Source organism: Erpetoichthys calabaricus, chromosome 12 (assembly GCF_900747795.2).
Source record: "Erpetoichthys calabaricus chromosome 12, fErpCal1.3, whole genome shotgun sequence".
Taxonomy (NCBI): domain Eukaryota; kingdom Metazoa; phylum Chordata; class Cladistia; order Polypteriformes; family Polypteridae; genus Erpetoichthys; species Erpetoichthys calabaricus.
In genome coordinates this window covers 138,266,321-138,282,053 of record NC_041405.2, presented here as the reverse complement: position 1 = coordinate 138,282,053, position 15,733 = coordinate 138,266,321, and the positions used below count along the sequence as shown (strand labels likewise).

Sequence of the window (15,733 nt, the reverse complement as noted above, 5' to 3'; positions counted from 1 at the left end):
AAAATCTTAATACCAAAGAAAGTTTTGCCAAATCTGTTGCCAAATTATTTTTAAACATGGTAAGAAGCCATATTGTACCTTACCATTTTCCTTCTGAGAAAAAAAAAAAAAAAAAGGTAGATGTAAACTGTCAATTTTCTCCCCCTCCCCCCCCAAAATGGATCATTCGCAGCCACCTTAGTGGGTGTGTGTGTGTGTGTGTGTTCTGGTGGGGATTCATATAACAAATACTAATTCAGTTCCCCATTGAAAAACTATTTATTCTTTAATGTCACTTGCACTTTAATCTCACACCCCTTAATGGGGAGAGAAAGTGGGGAGGGGGAAAAAGCAGACAACACACACGCACAGCAGTGCTGGCCCCATACTGAAGTCTATGTCTCCGTGGCGTCTGTGTAAAGGGGTGCTCATCCCACTCTCTTCCAGTGAATCCTGCATGCTAATGCCAATTCTGAAGTTGCTGGTGGTCATATTCTGCTATGAGTCTCTTTATGTGTGCCAGTTTATTGTGTAGATATTCACAGCGATTCTTCTCCTGGCTATAATTTGGATTTGTCTGCAAAAATACATAAAACAGTTTTTATACAAGATGAGAGGTCTGGAGCAGACAGGAGTCTGGGCAGAATCAAAATGATTCAACAACTTTTAGAAATGAATCCTCACCTTTTTAATTTGACGATATTCTTGTAATATTTGATTGTGGACTGTCTGCAGGAAGAAGCAGAAGAAAAAAGTTAGCACAGCCTAAACAAGTACTGTCTACAGTATAAATTCTGCTTTAATTTAAACACATTGCAATAAACAAGACCTAGAAAGGGAAGTCAGCTTAGTTTAGGTGTCCCTGCAGTTACACAGTATGAATGATTTAAGTTCAATAGATGGGAGCCTGGACCACAATCATCTTATTGGTGCTGCTTTGACTGGACACATACTCTGTTACAAACGGGTAGAGGACCAGTTCATTTTGGGAAAGTCAGATACCTTGTACTGCTCAGTCCCTTGCTGCAGCTGTCTCAGCTCAGCATCCAAGACCGTGAATTGTCTTGTTATCCTTTCAATACGAGCATGCAGATCTCTGTATTCATTATACTCAGCGTTGAAGTCATTTTTATAACTCTGACGCTGTTCTTGGGAGGAGATGACCATGTACTTTCTGAAAAAAAGGATTAAAAATATTTTTAGAAAAATAAGTTGAGTGATTCTTAATATCCAGCACAATACATTTGTCAGGATCCACCAGGCAGAGGGAGCTTCTAAAAAGCTCATCCTAGAAAGCTCCAACTACCCATTAGAATATGTCCAAACCCACCTTCTACAGTAGCTGTTGGTCTCTTATAGCAACCAATACTTACAATAAATAGTCTGGCATCTCTGATGTTGACGTGGGAACACTGGAACTGTTGCACATTCCATTCTGGTCTAAAAAATGAAATAAAAAAAATGAAAAAGTGAGCAGAGATAAAACTTCCATCCCAAACTGACTTGAGGCCCAAAAATTAACTGGTATCAGCCACAGCTTTGCAATATTGAGCATTACTTTTTTTTTAAAAAAAAGAACAATTTTAGAAATGAAACCGTTGATGTGTATCTTGCAAAGACAATTCATGTTTTAAATAATAAAATCCACACAATGGTGCTCTTAAGGTGAATCACTACTAATTTACAAACTTGATGCAGAACACTCTTGAACTTATCCATTCCTCGTGCTAAAGAATAGTTGTGAATGCTTTACCATCACACACCCTAAGATCTATGTCAATCCAAATGGGAAGCATCGGTTGTTTCTCCACTAAGCACATACGAGCCCTTTATATCCAGCTTATTTAAGTCAGGGTCATGGGGTGCTGGTTCCTATACTGACATAACTGGGCACAAGGTGGGAAGCAATTCTGAACATGGCATAGTTCACTGCAAGGCAGTCATGTACTTCGACATGCATCACCAGTGGAAAATAGTAACCATTAACATGCATGTGTAAGTATATGCAATATATACATATAATTACACATTCACACACACTACTCTCAGTGGTCACATTAGGTATTCCTAAATGGCTGTTAAAACCCCATTTTACTTCCAGTACTGAGTACATTCTTTGAGGCTTGGATCCAACAAACTACTGGAAATAGTCCTTAGAGATTTTGGTCCATCCAGAGCAGACAGCATTAATGTTGGTACAGCATTAACATGTACATGCTGTGAAACTCCTGCTTCACCTTATCCCAAAGATACCCTAATGGACAGAACTGAGGACTTGGGTCACTAGAGCAACATTAACTGTCATGCTAGTGGAACGCAACTTGATTCATGGAACAAAAAGACCCACCCCCTTGACAGCAATAATGCTTAGGTATGCTGTGGCATTCAGACTACATTCAGTTAGTAGTGCAGGGCCTCATGTGGCAAAAAACTTCCACAACTAGCCTGAACCGCTTGCCTGTGTAGGACAAAATAATGACCCTGTTCCTTGGCTGACATGACTGGAATCAGACATGACATTTTTATGTTTTAGTCAATCTGACTATGTATTCAGTGATGCCCTTATGTATACCTTGGCTGTAAAGAGCTGTTAAGTACTCTTGGTCTTTTGTTAGTTGGAACGATTTAACCCATTCTCCAATTAACTCATTTATTAACAGGATGTTTTTACCTACAGAATTGCTAATCACTCGATTTTTTTTTTCACCACATCCTTAACTAGAGAGTTCAGCCTTCGAAAATCCAGACGATTAGTGGTTTCTGAGATTCTGGAACTACCCATATCTGTGTACAGCATCATTTCACAGTTAAAGTTGTTCACATTGCATGTCTTATCCAAATAATAAAATGTGTTTATGTCCTTATGCTACATATGTGTTAAGTTGTAGGTACAAGAGTACCTGTTTGAGAACCAGGCTTTTTTACATTAGTGAGCAGGTGTACCTAAATAAACTGACCACTGAATTGGTAAAGAGTGCATATATTTTATATTACAATGAAATCTGCTTTGCATTTAGTATTGTTCAGAAACAGATAAAAGGTAAAAATCCAATCATTGTACAAAAAATATTTATAATTTAATATTACAGTGCTACAAAACAGGCTAGATCACATTAACCCCTCAAAAACAGTTAAATATCAAATTGCATCTGACAGAGACCTGGAAAACTGTTACCAAGAAAATGACCCAACAACTACAGCAGGTCTGTATAAATCTGTGATTTATACTAATTAATGATCATGTTCATATTTTCTAGTTATGTGTTGGGCTAATTCAGATTTAGGACAGTTTTGTTTTTTTTTGCATATGCCAGCTTTCACACTTTCAATTTGAAATGGCTTCCACGAATTTACAGAATACAGCTGAAAAAGGCAACCTAAACAATAAAGCATACAAGAAACAAGCATCTATGTATTTCAGTAATTAGAACTATAAAACAAATGACATTATACACAATATGTGCCAACAGTAAGCTAAATCAATTGTTCAAATATGATTTCATCTTGATGCTCTTACTAATGGCATTATATATAAACTGTAAGAGGGGTGCTATGCAATTTAGATTCTCCAATCTTATGCTAAAGAAATATGAATTTACAAATATAGTATCAATTTTTAACTCAGGCACTATTTGAATAAACAGGTTCCCCAGGTATTAAATTACACTTGCCCATAACTACAAACACTGCTAGGATTTAAATGTAGGGGGTAAATGACACTTTTGACAACAGATTTTAAGCCTGCCTATCAGTTGTAATGCAAATGAATAGAATCTTGCCAAACCATACCCAACCTATTTAAACAGTTTACAGGGAAAAAAAAAATAACCTCAGTCAATGTGACTTTATTTAGGGTTTATTAAGCCTGCTAGGAGAGAACAATTAGACTGCAGAGCTCACAAATAAAAAATCACGCTCTTCCCATCCTTGTTACTGAGTATGAACACTTACAATGGACTATCACAAGTCAAAGCAGCAACACACAGACCATTTTGTCTGGTATATAAAAAGTGCACTTGAATGGTTAAACAAGAAACCTCAATACAGGAAACCTCTGGTTAAAAAAAAAAATCCAGGTGCAAACAGAGTCATTATGGGCAACAATAATAGGCATTTTATAAGCAGTACCCACTATTTGACACCCTTAAAATATAGAAGACAAATCAGTGAAGTACTACATTATCAGTTCATGAAAAAAATGTCACATCCACCTTATTCTTGGCAAGAAACAGACAGGGATCTTTCTTGTGTAGGCAAGTTTTCTTTTACAATTTGGCCAGTCAATGCTAGAACAATGCAATGTGCTATGAAAAATCCAGCATCCTGCTACTTCCACAGCATGCAATGAATGGATGAACACTTCTATGCAATTGTGACTTTTCATTTGTCTGGCTGAACTGTAAATGCTGTGTCAGAAGCTGCAAATCCATGCTATTTGGAGGAAGATCTACACTGCTGAGTAAGTGATACACTGTGAAACTATCACTGTTGCTATATCCACTCCAAGAAACAACAAAATAATTAAAAATTATCCTGGTGCATAACTTGCAGCTATACACCCATATCATCCTTCCAGGTTGCCATCTGACGTGGATTAAAGTCTATTAATCTACAGGATCTTAAAGAGGAATTATGCTCCTATTCTGACTGCATCTTTATTTCATGTTCTCAAAGAGTACATAAAAAAAAAAAAAAAAAAAAAAAAAAACTTATGGAAGCATTTTGGTGAAAGATCTGAGGTCATGTACAGTTAGGTCCATAAATATTTGGACAGAATTTTTTTCTAATTTTGGTTCTGTACATCACCACAATGAATTTTAAATGAAACAACTCAGATGCAGTTGAAGTGCAGACTTTCAGCTTTAATTCAGTGGGGTGAACAAAACGATTGCATAAAAATGTGAGGCAACTAAAGCATTTTTTTTTTTAACACAATCCCTTCATTTCAGAGGCTCAAAAGTAATTGGACAATTGACTCAAAGGCTATTTCATGGGCAGGTGTGGGCAAGTCCGTCGTTATGTCATTATCAATTAAGCAGATAAAAGGCCTGGAGTTGATTTGAGGTGTGCTGCTTGCATGTGGAAGATTTTGCTGTGAACAGACAACATGCGGTCAAAGGAGCTCTCCATGCAGGTGAAAGAAGCCATCCTTAAGCTGTGAAAACAGAAAAAACCCATCCGAAAAATTGCTACAATATTACGAGTCGCAAAATCTACAGTTTGGTACATCCTGAGAAAGAAAGCAGGCACTGGTGAACTCAGCAACGCAAAAAGACCTGGACATCCACGGAAGACAACAGTGGTGGATGATCGCAGAATCATTTCCATGGTGAAGAGAAACCCCTTCACAACAGCCAACCAAGTAAACAACACTCTCCAGGGGCTAGGCGTATCGATATCCAAGTCTACCATAAAGAGAAGACTGCATGAAAGTAAATACAGAGGGTGCACTGCAAGGTGCAAGCCACTCATAAGCCTCAAGAATAGAAAGGCTAGATTGGACTTTGCTAAAGAACATCTAAAAAAGCCAACACAGTTCTGGAAAAACATTCTTTGGACAGATAAAACCAAGGTCAACCTCTACCAGAATGATGGCAAGAAAAAAGTATGGAGAAGGCGTGGAACAGCTCATTATCCAAAGCATACCACATCATCTGTAAAACACGGTGGAGGCAGTGTGATGGCCTGGGCGTGCATGGCTGCCAGTGGCACTGGGACACTAGTGTTTATTGATGATGCGACACAGGACAGAAGTTGCCGAATGAATTCTGAGGTGTTCAGAGACATACTGTCTGCTCAAATCCAGCTAAATGCAGTTAAACTGATTGGGCGGCGTTTCATGATACAGATGGACAATGACCCAAAACATACAGCCAAAGCAACCCAGGAGTTTATTAAAGCAAAGAGGAGGAAAATTCTTGAATGGCCAAGTCAGTCACCTGATCTTAACCAAACTGAGCAGGCATTTCACTTGATGAAGACTAAACTTCAGACAGAAAGGCCCACAAACAAACGGCAACTGAAAGCCGCTGTAGTAAAGGCCTGGCAGAGCATTAAAAAGGAGGAAACCCAGCATCTGGTGATGTCCATGAGTTCAAGACTTCAGGCTGTCATTGCCAGCAAAGGGTTTTCAACCAAGTTATTAGAAATGAACATTTTATTTCCAGTTATTTAATTTGTCCAATTACTTTTGAGCCCCTGAAATGAAGGGATTGTGTTAAAAAAATGCTTTAGTTGCCTCACATTTTTATGCAATCGTTTTGTTCACCCCACTGAATTAAAGCTGAAAGTCTGCACTTCAACTGCATCTGAGTTGTTTCATTTCAAATTCATTGTGGTAATGTACAGAACCAAAATTAGAAAAAAGTTGTCTCTGTCCAAATATTTATGGACCTAACTGTATACAGTGGACAGGAACAAAATTATGGCTTGAACAACACACATTTCTGAGCTTATCTACATCATAAGCAAACTTACTGTTTATGATGTACACTAAACTGGTTATTAGTACCTGAATAGAATTAACAGATAACTATTACTGTTTATAGGCACTGTATGTACGCAATTAACAGCATCATCAGCCGGTGATAGCATTTGCTTAACCCTTAACTACTAGCACCATTTCTCACACTCGCGCAGTGTACTTTATGCACCAGTGTTAAAATGGCAATTTATATGAATACTGTGAGACAGTAATATAAAATATTGCAATAATTTTAAATTGTACTTTAATGTAATGTAATACCATATTACTGAATAGTATGACACAGTCTAGGACTGTCTGAAAATAAATCTGATTCACTTCTCCAGTGCTAATTCGTCACCAGTCACGCTTTCTATCCACTGCAGGATTTGTACATGTATCACATTTCCTTGAGTTGTTGAATGTTCTTTGCAGATAAAGTCATTGCAAGAACAATTTTGTTGTCATACATATGCAAGTACCCGTGTGGTGTACCAAATGCACCATATGGAACTTGCAACCATGTATCAACTCATAAAACCGGGTGGGGATACACTGGAGGGAAACCATTGCGACACTGGACCTGTAGTGAATCAGGTTGAGGATAGATGGTGGATGCTGCCAGTAGGATCAAGTAAAAAGAACACTGGACAAAAATAATTGAGATCGAGTTAAGGGTTAAAACCCCAGGGGCCTAATGGATAACGCCATGTGTAGAAGTCATACTGCATACACACAAAAAAATTCATATGCACAAAACTGTGCGTAAGCCAACTTCCACGCACATCCGTTCCATAAATCCCAGTCAGTGTGAAATGTAACGCACCTACCACCCCCCCCCCCCCCCCCCCCGAATCCTCCCAGAATTTTACATATTTGAATATGTAAATTTAATACAAATAGTCCTTTAAGTTGAGTGTGTTGTTAAAAGACAATTGCAAAAGCACGTATTAAAAGAATTTTACCAAATGTAAAGTGGAGGTCCTACTCAGTGAAGTGAAGGCAAGGAAAAATGTACATTATGGTGGCTTAGGCAGTGTTATGAGCAACAAAAGGAACTTGATGGAATGACACTCAAAAGTTCAAATTCAGAAAGTTACACAGTGCCCAAAACAAAAAAAGTGGTCAGATGCTGTTGTGAAAATTCAAGACATAGCCCAATCTGAGTGTCACATAGAAGCGTATAAGGGCACAGAGAAGAGAGAAAAAAAAAGGGACACAGAGTTCAGGGGGTTGATGTCAAAATTAAAGTAGCACATTAAATGCTTTGTATTCTGTGTGTGTGAATCACTACATGCTTCTTAAATCTCTTTTAGCAGGCAGTAGCACACGGGCAGTGATTGCCGCAAAGAATACACTACATTCATGATATTACAGCTCTCTGAACATTTTAGAATACTAAGATGTATACTTGATATTTTTATGATGAAATGCGTTAAGGCATGTATTAGACATGGGGGCAATGTGGTGCAGCTGTAGCGATGAGCTGGCACCCTGTCCAGGGATTGTTCCTGCCTCCTGCAAGATGCTTGCTGGGACACACATGACCCTTAATGAGATAATTTATTGCAGCAGTACTGCGTCTGTCAAACATACCAACCCCCAATTCATGTCCTTCCATTTTCTCTCTACGTAACCAATCACCACAATATAAGCTCTGTATTAAATGTAAAACCAGCAGTAAGTTTACACCACCAATTCTTCAAAACTTTTATTGAACAAAGAAAAATCTTCGTAATACATGTTTAATTATTCCATCCATCTATCCTCCCAGGGTTGTGCCAGTCCCAGCAAGCATACAGCGTGAGACAGGAACAATCCCTGGACAGGGCGCCAGCTCATCGCTACCACTGGGCCACCATGCCCCCACATGTTTAATTATTAACTGAATACCTTATTTAAATACAATTTACCTGTAAAATGCAACATACATACTTAAATACATTTCATCAAAAAAAAAAAACATCAAGTATACATCCTAGTATTCCAACAGCACACAGCGCCAAGATGATAGCTCTTGGAAATCTAAGTCAGATTAGAAGCAAATCATCATCTGTAAATATGCACACTCTTCTATTGAATTGAATCAAATTCCTTTGTCACTGTTTGGCATAATGAGATTCAATCCTTCATAAATGTTTCTTATACAATGATACAACAATACAATAAAAAACAATAATATATAGCATGAAAGCATAAGTAAAATATATGTGCATACAGTATAGTACAGATAATCCAAATAGTTCATAAAGTGGCTCAGGCTGTGCAATATTACAGTTGTAGTGCAAGTTTAGAGTGAGGGGATTATAAATACAAATACAAGCAGTTCTACTGGCGAGCTCCTGATGGACTGATCGAGAGCATTAATAGCTCTTGTGATAAAACTGTTTCTGAGCCTTGAGCTTCGTGCAAGAAAAGCTCCAAAGTGTTTGCTGGATGGGAGAAATTCAAATAGACTATGCACATGGCCTAGTGGAATCCATGCAAATGCTGGTAGCTTTCCTGAGGCAGCATGTACTTAAAATGTATACCAGGGCTTTCTGATCAGCTGCTGTACAGTTGTGATTCCACACACAGATACAATGGGTTAAAATACTCAGTGGAGCACTTACGAGTAACAACACTCCAGCAGCTGTGGTATTTGGAATAGTTTGTAATCATTCTGTAACAATGCAATGGCCAATCAAATGCGTTAAATTTGTAAACGACATGCAATTAAATTCAATATATATGACAATCCTGCATTAACTGATGTGAATCTGGGAATAAAAAAAAATAAGGGAGACCACACAGCAACAGTAGCACTGCTTTGACTGCTGGGTGCTGCCAGTCTGCAAAAACAAGTAGAAAATTGTGTACACAATGGGGGAGGCTGCTATGAAAATGTGCATGGATTTACAGCCAGTTTAGTTTTCATATATCTCAAAGTGTACACTGAAACAGGTGTATGCAACATTTTTGTAAGTACGCACTGTTTATACGTGAGGCCCCTATACTCACATGACAATGTATAAAAATCACTACACTTCCCTTGTTTGAATACACAAACTTTAAACTGTAAACTTTCTGTGGAAAATCACAATATTTAATACTATCAAACATTACTGCGATCCTAGTGGATACCTCTAAAGAAAATAGGTGCTTGGTAAAGAGGAGACAGGCCTAAAACATACCTGTGCTGCTCTGTGGAATACTGGCCGTCCGAGTTTCTGAGCAAGGAACAGTTCCACAGTCTGGCTTTTCCTCTACAAATTTGTTCTCAATCTTTTTCTCCTTGGATTTCTCTTTATCTTTGTGCTTTTTTGATTTTTTCTTTGACTTTCCATGCAAAGAAGAACAGCTAGAAAAGTCCGATTTATTTGGCTGTGATGAGACCCCTATGGCAGTCAGGGTTTGTGTCGGGGCAGAAATAGGAGGAGGGTGACAGAGTCGCTCAGCTACTGCCAATTCCTGGCTTTCACAGTCTTTGCCATTGGGGTTCGAATCATTGCTGACATCAGATAGTGGGTCATAAGGGCGGGGGATTTCAAGTGTAGGTAAATGAGATCCAGAACTCCCTGAATCTGCTACGACAGAGTGGACATTCAGTGGAGGCTGGGTAACCTCCTTCTCATTAGAACTTAACTTGCCATTAAAAATGTTCTGAGATTTATTGGCTAGGTGAGAAATTCTGGGCTTCTTATTGAGTAAAGGATCAATGAAGTCACTGATGGGGCGTTTCTGCAACGATAAGACACCAGAATACAGTACTTTAAAATGGACCAATACCAAAAGAAAAAAAATCCAGAGGAAATAAGTGATAGTTTAAGACCACTGAAATTAGTCTTACTAGTCTTACCTGTGAAGGGGAAGATGAGTTCAAGTTATCCTTAGGTGGGCTTGATGGGGTTTCCCCAACATTACCAAGAGGATTTTGAGACTGACACAATTTCCTGAGAAAAAAAAAAAAAAACAATATTCACTTATTAGGGAAAAATAATTGCCCATACATTTTTTGTACATTCAGAAACTACTTAATCACTTGGCCAATACTAACAAGTACACTAGAGAATGAAGGAAGTTCAAAAATTCAGACTGTTCAAATCAGTGTATACTCAATTCCCACCTCCCTCATACTGGATGAGGTGCAGAAATATACAGCATATTGCTCACAATAGAACATTTAACTATCAGAGTAGGAAACAAACAAAAACAAAATGGTAAAGGGCAATATTTGTCACCACTGACTAAAATCCACGGGCATTTTACAAACAAATGGGTGCATTTTGCAAAATACACACACAAAAAAAAAAAACACCTTACCAGGCAATTGAAACTGAAGAAAAACTACAAATTAGGCAGTTTATATATTATATATATATATATATATATATACACACACAGTAATCCCTCCTCCATCGCGGGGGTTGCGTTCCAGAGCCACCCACGAAATAAGAAAATCCGCGAAGTAGAAACCATACGTTTATATGGTTATTTTTATATTGTCATGCTTGGGTCACAGATTTGCGCAGAAACACAGGAGGTTGTAGAGAGACAGGAACGTTATTCAAACACTGCAAACAAACATTTGTCTCTTTTTCAAAAGTTTAAACTGTGCTCCATGACAAGACAGAGATGACAGTTCCATCTCACAATTAAAAGAATGCAAACATATCTTCCTCTTCAAAGGAGTGCTTGTCAGGAGCACAGAATGTCACATAGATAGAGAAAAGCAAACAAATCAATAGGGCTGTTTGGCTTTTAAGTATGCGAAGCACCGCGGCACAAAGCTGTTGAAGACGGCAGCTCACACCCCCTCCGTCAGGAGCAGAGAGAGAGAGAGAGAGAGAGAGTTTGTTTTTTCGATCAAAAATCAATACGTGCCCTTCGAGCTTTTAAGTATGCGAAGCACCTTGCAGCATGTCGTTTCAGGAAGCAGCTGCACAAAAGATAGCAACGTGAAGATAATCTTTCAGCATTTTTAGACAAGCTTCCGTATCGTCTAGATGTGTGAACAGCCCCCCTGCTCACACCCCCTACGTCAGGATCACAGATAGTCAGCGCAAGAGAGAGAGAAAAGTAAGTTGGGTAGCTTCTCAGCCATCTGCCAATAGCGTCCCTAGTATGAAATCTACTGGGCAAACCAACTAAGGAATCATGTACCAGAAATTAAAAGACCCATTGTCCGCAGAAATCCGCAAACCAGCAAAAAATCAGTGATATATATTTAAATATGCTTACATATAAAATCCGCGATGGAGTGAAGCCGCGAAAGGCGAAGCACGATATAGCGAGGGATCACTGTGTAATATATATATATATATATATATATATATATATATATATATATATATATACAGTGCATCCAGAAAGTATTCACAGCGCATCACTTTTTCCACATTTTGTTATGTTACAGCCTTATTCCAAAATGGATTAAATTCATTTTCTTCCTCAGAATTCTACACACAACACCCCATAATAACAATGTAAAAAAAGTTTACTTGAGGTTTTTGCAAATTTATTAAAAATAAAACAATTGAGAAAGCACATGTACATAAGTATTCACAGCCTTTGCCATGAAGCTCAAAATTGAGCTCAGGTGCCTCCTGTTTCCCCTGATCATCCTTGAGAAGTTTCTGCAGCTTAATTGGAGTCCACCTGTGGTAAATTCAGTTGATTGGACATGATATGGAAAGGCACACACCTGTCTATATAAGGTCCCACAGTTGACAGTTCATGTTAGAGCACAAACCAAGCATGAAGTCAAAGGAATTGTCTGTAGACCTCCAAGACAGGATCGTCTCGAGGCACAAATCTGGGGAAGGTTACAGAAAAATTTCTGCTGCTTTGAAGGTCCCAATGAGCACAGTGGCCTCCATCATCCATAAGTGGAAGAAGTTCGAAACCACCAAGACTCTTCCTAGAGCTGGCCGGCCATCTAAACTGAGCGATCGGGGGAGAAGGGCCTTAGTCAGGGAGGTGACCAAGAACCCGATGGTCACTCTGTCAGAGCTCCAGAGGTCCTCTGTGGAGAGAGGAGAACCTTCCAGAAGGACAACCATCTCTGCAGCAATCCACCAATCAGGCCTGTATGGTAGAGTGGCCAGACGGAAGCCACTCCTTAGTAAAAGACACATGGCAGCCCGCCTGGAGTTTGCCAAAAGGCACCTGAAGGACTCTCAGAACATGAGAAAGAAAATTCTCTGGTCTGATGAGACAAAGATTGAACTCTTTGGTGTGAATGCCAGGCGTCACGTTTGGAGGAAACCAGGCACCGCTCATCACCAGGCCAATACCATCCCTACAGTGAAGCATGGTGGTGGCAGCATCATGCTGTGGGGATGTTTTTCATCGGCAGGGACTGGGAGACTAGTCAGGATAAAGGGAAGGATGACTGCAGCAATGTACAGAGACATCCTGGATGAAAACCTGCTCCAGAGCGCTCTTGACCTCAGACTGGGGCGACGGTTCATCTTTCAGCAGGACAACGACCCTAAGCACACAGCCAAGATATCAAAGGAGTGGCTTCAGGACAACTCTATGAATGTCCTTGAGTGGCCCAGCCAGAGCCCAGACTTGAATCAGATTGAACATCTCTGGAGAGATCTTAAAATGGCTGTGCACCGACGCTTCCCATCCAACCTGATGGAGCTTGAGAGGTGCTGAAAAGAGGAATGGGCGAAACTGGCCAAGGATAGGTGTGCCAAGCTTGTGACATATTCAAAAAGACTTGAGGCTGGAATTGCTGCCAAAGGTGCATCGACAAAGTATTGAGCAAAGGCTGTGAATACTTATGTACATGGGATTTCTCAGTTTTTTTATTTTTAATAAATTTGCAAAAACCTCAAGTAAACTTTTTTCACGTTGTCATAATGGGGTGTTGTGTGTAGAATTCTGAGGAAAAAAATGAATTTAATCCATTTTGGAATAAGGCTGTAACATAACAAAATGTGGAAAAAGTGATGCGCTGTGAATACTTTCCGGATGCACTGTATATGTATGTATGTGTGTATATATATATATATATATATATATATATATATATATATATAATCAAAGAATTCAACCTATGAAAAAATTTCACGAAACAATATTACTAATTATGCAGCGATCCAATAAAAAGAAAACATGTTTCATAGGAATTATTGGTAGACTATGTTTCAGAATGAGGACCACTTTGCTAAAATCCATGTTCTACGTTTACATTTTACAGCAGAAATGACTACACATCTAGATGGCTGATCCGTTTTTGGCCAATATTGAGATAGACAGGAGATAAAACCACATGGGACATTCTAAAATAATAAACTAATTCTAAAATTCACTGGAATCCAGTGCCAACCAGTGGTTTGGTAAACATGCAGCTGCATTATTAAGTATCTGCAGAAACTCAATAAATGTTTTCAATTTGGCCTGCAATTATCAGTTCTACTTGTATCAGAAGCAAGTACCAGGCTGTGTGTTTGTAAATGATGAAACATCTCTAATTCATTGTGTTTTGTAATGTAATAAAATGTAGTCTTAAAGATCAAATCAGCATCAAAGATTAATTGTAAGCTATTTTGTCAAGATATCAAATGCATCCCTAAAGAAACCAATTAGCTTTAATCGTGATCTCTGGCTTTATTAACTCCTTTAGAATATCTCATACTCCAAGTTTTAAAAAGACGCTTACTACCTTATGCCTAATGTCAGTTATATAATTGCAACACAAAAGCTGACATAACATTACATGATTTTAAGTCACAAGGGATGCCGAACTTGATAACTACAGTTGCTTATCTTGTTGCCCGAGGATGTCAAATTATATAACCAGGTATCACACAGATGGCAAATTACATGACTCTGATGACATCCAGAAGTTTCTCATTACCAGACTACTGTGTGAGTGCCCCTTTTCTGACAGTCTTGTGATGCATACCAGTGCTGTACAAATGTTTTCCAGGTAGGGCAAATTCAGCCACAGTCTCTGCCCTCAAACTAATTTGGTCAAGATATGTAAAACATGAGACAGAAGGGTCTCTCTTCTGTTTGTAAGATCCAGAACATGCACTCCTCCTGTTCCTTACAGTTGGCACTTCATACATTGTGCATACATACTGAATTTCAGTATTTTTTTTTTTTTATTATTCAGCTTCCTCTTTCTATTCACAAATAAACTACTTTTGAAAATTGATGAATACATAGCTGTTGTCACCAACACTGAGGCATAGTACAGTACAGACTTATTTTAAATCATTGTGCTTTCTTTCACATGTCACTAAAGGTAACTGAAGGCTCATACAGCTCTGTGATAAGCTCTAACATAGGTGAGGAGAGAGACCAACAGCTGGACACATAGCTGAGTGATAGAACTTGCTGCTTGTAATTTTCAGAGTCCTTAATACACATCCCAACTGTGATGTGTCAGTGGAAGAAATGACAAGCTAAAAGAATCCTCGGCAGGGACAGCAAGCGACTCGAAATAGTTAGTGGTGGATTTTCATATTATCAAAAATATTAAGATGTTTAAGCATATGATCAAAATATTGTATGTACCTGTTCAGTTTTCTTTGTTGGTTTAAATTATTTAAAGGATAGTAATATTAGGAATATTGCACTATTGTCATTTTATAGAGTTTGAAGCATTTTTTGTAAAATAAGTAAAAAAAGGATTACGTACATTTACTAATTTATGGTTATAGAACATTTTTCAGTGCAAGTTCGGGGCACAAGAAAGGAACAATCCCTGGAAGGCCAATCCTTGTCAATTTCTTATATGGGTAACCAAGGAATTTTTTGAGATGTGTTAACTGTGCTATGAACGCTATGATGTTTAAAATGTGAAGTAATGTGTTTTTTTTGTTTGTTTTTTTTAATATAAAAGTTCTACAGCCTTGGATTTTACTGCATTAAATTGAAAAACATTCTTCTAAGAGATCCCCATCTCACCAAAACTAAAATAATTTTAAAACTGCATTTCCAATCAATGTTTCCCCTGGTCAGAACTCTACCTTTGAACTAAAAGTCAGTAATTATTTCAGGCAAGTCTATCAATTTTGTACATAATGATGACACTTTTTTCTATTCTGCATCATTAATTTAAATTTAGCCAAAAATCATTGTGGTGCAGTGATGGGACTGCAATTCTGTGTTACCAATGCAGACATTTCCATTATATTAAGGACAAGACTTAGGTTGGGCCTCTAAAGGACATGTCTATCCTTCACTTCAATCTACTCTACTGCTATGGCAGTGCATGTTTGGTTATCCTGCTGAAAAACAATTCCCTTACTAAATTTGTTTACTTACAGAGCTACAAAAAATGTTTCT

At 38.3% G+C, this 15,733-nt stretch overlaps 1 protein-coding gene across 2 annotated transcripts in view; it reads right to left on the bottom strand.

The window, feature by feature from the left end:
• Positions 1-239: 239 nt before the first annotated feature.
• Positions 240-15,733, bottom strand: part of ell (elongation factor RNA polymerase II) — a 99,480-nt gene continuing 83,986 nt past the window's right edge. For both annotated transcript variants that reach the window (XM_028816375.2, XM_028816376.2), the window contains exons 7-12: positions 10,281-10,374; positions 9,616-10,162; positions 1,353-1,419; positions 982-1,153; positions 664-708; positions 240-556 (exon numbers count right to left, since the gene is read on the bottom strand). In XM_028816375.2, the coding sequence (XP_028672208.1) occupies positions 440-556; positions 664-708; positions 982-1,153; positions 1,353-1,419; positions 9,616-10,162; positions 10,281-10,374 (1,042 nt within the window). In that variant the 3' untranslated portion in view covers positions 240-439. The remainder of the gene's footprint in view (positions 557-663; positions 709-981; positions 1,154-1,352; positions 1,420-9,615; positions 10,163-10,280; positions 10,375-15,733) is intronic.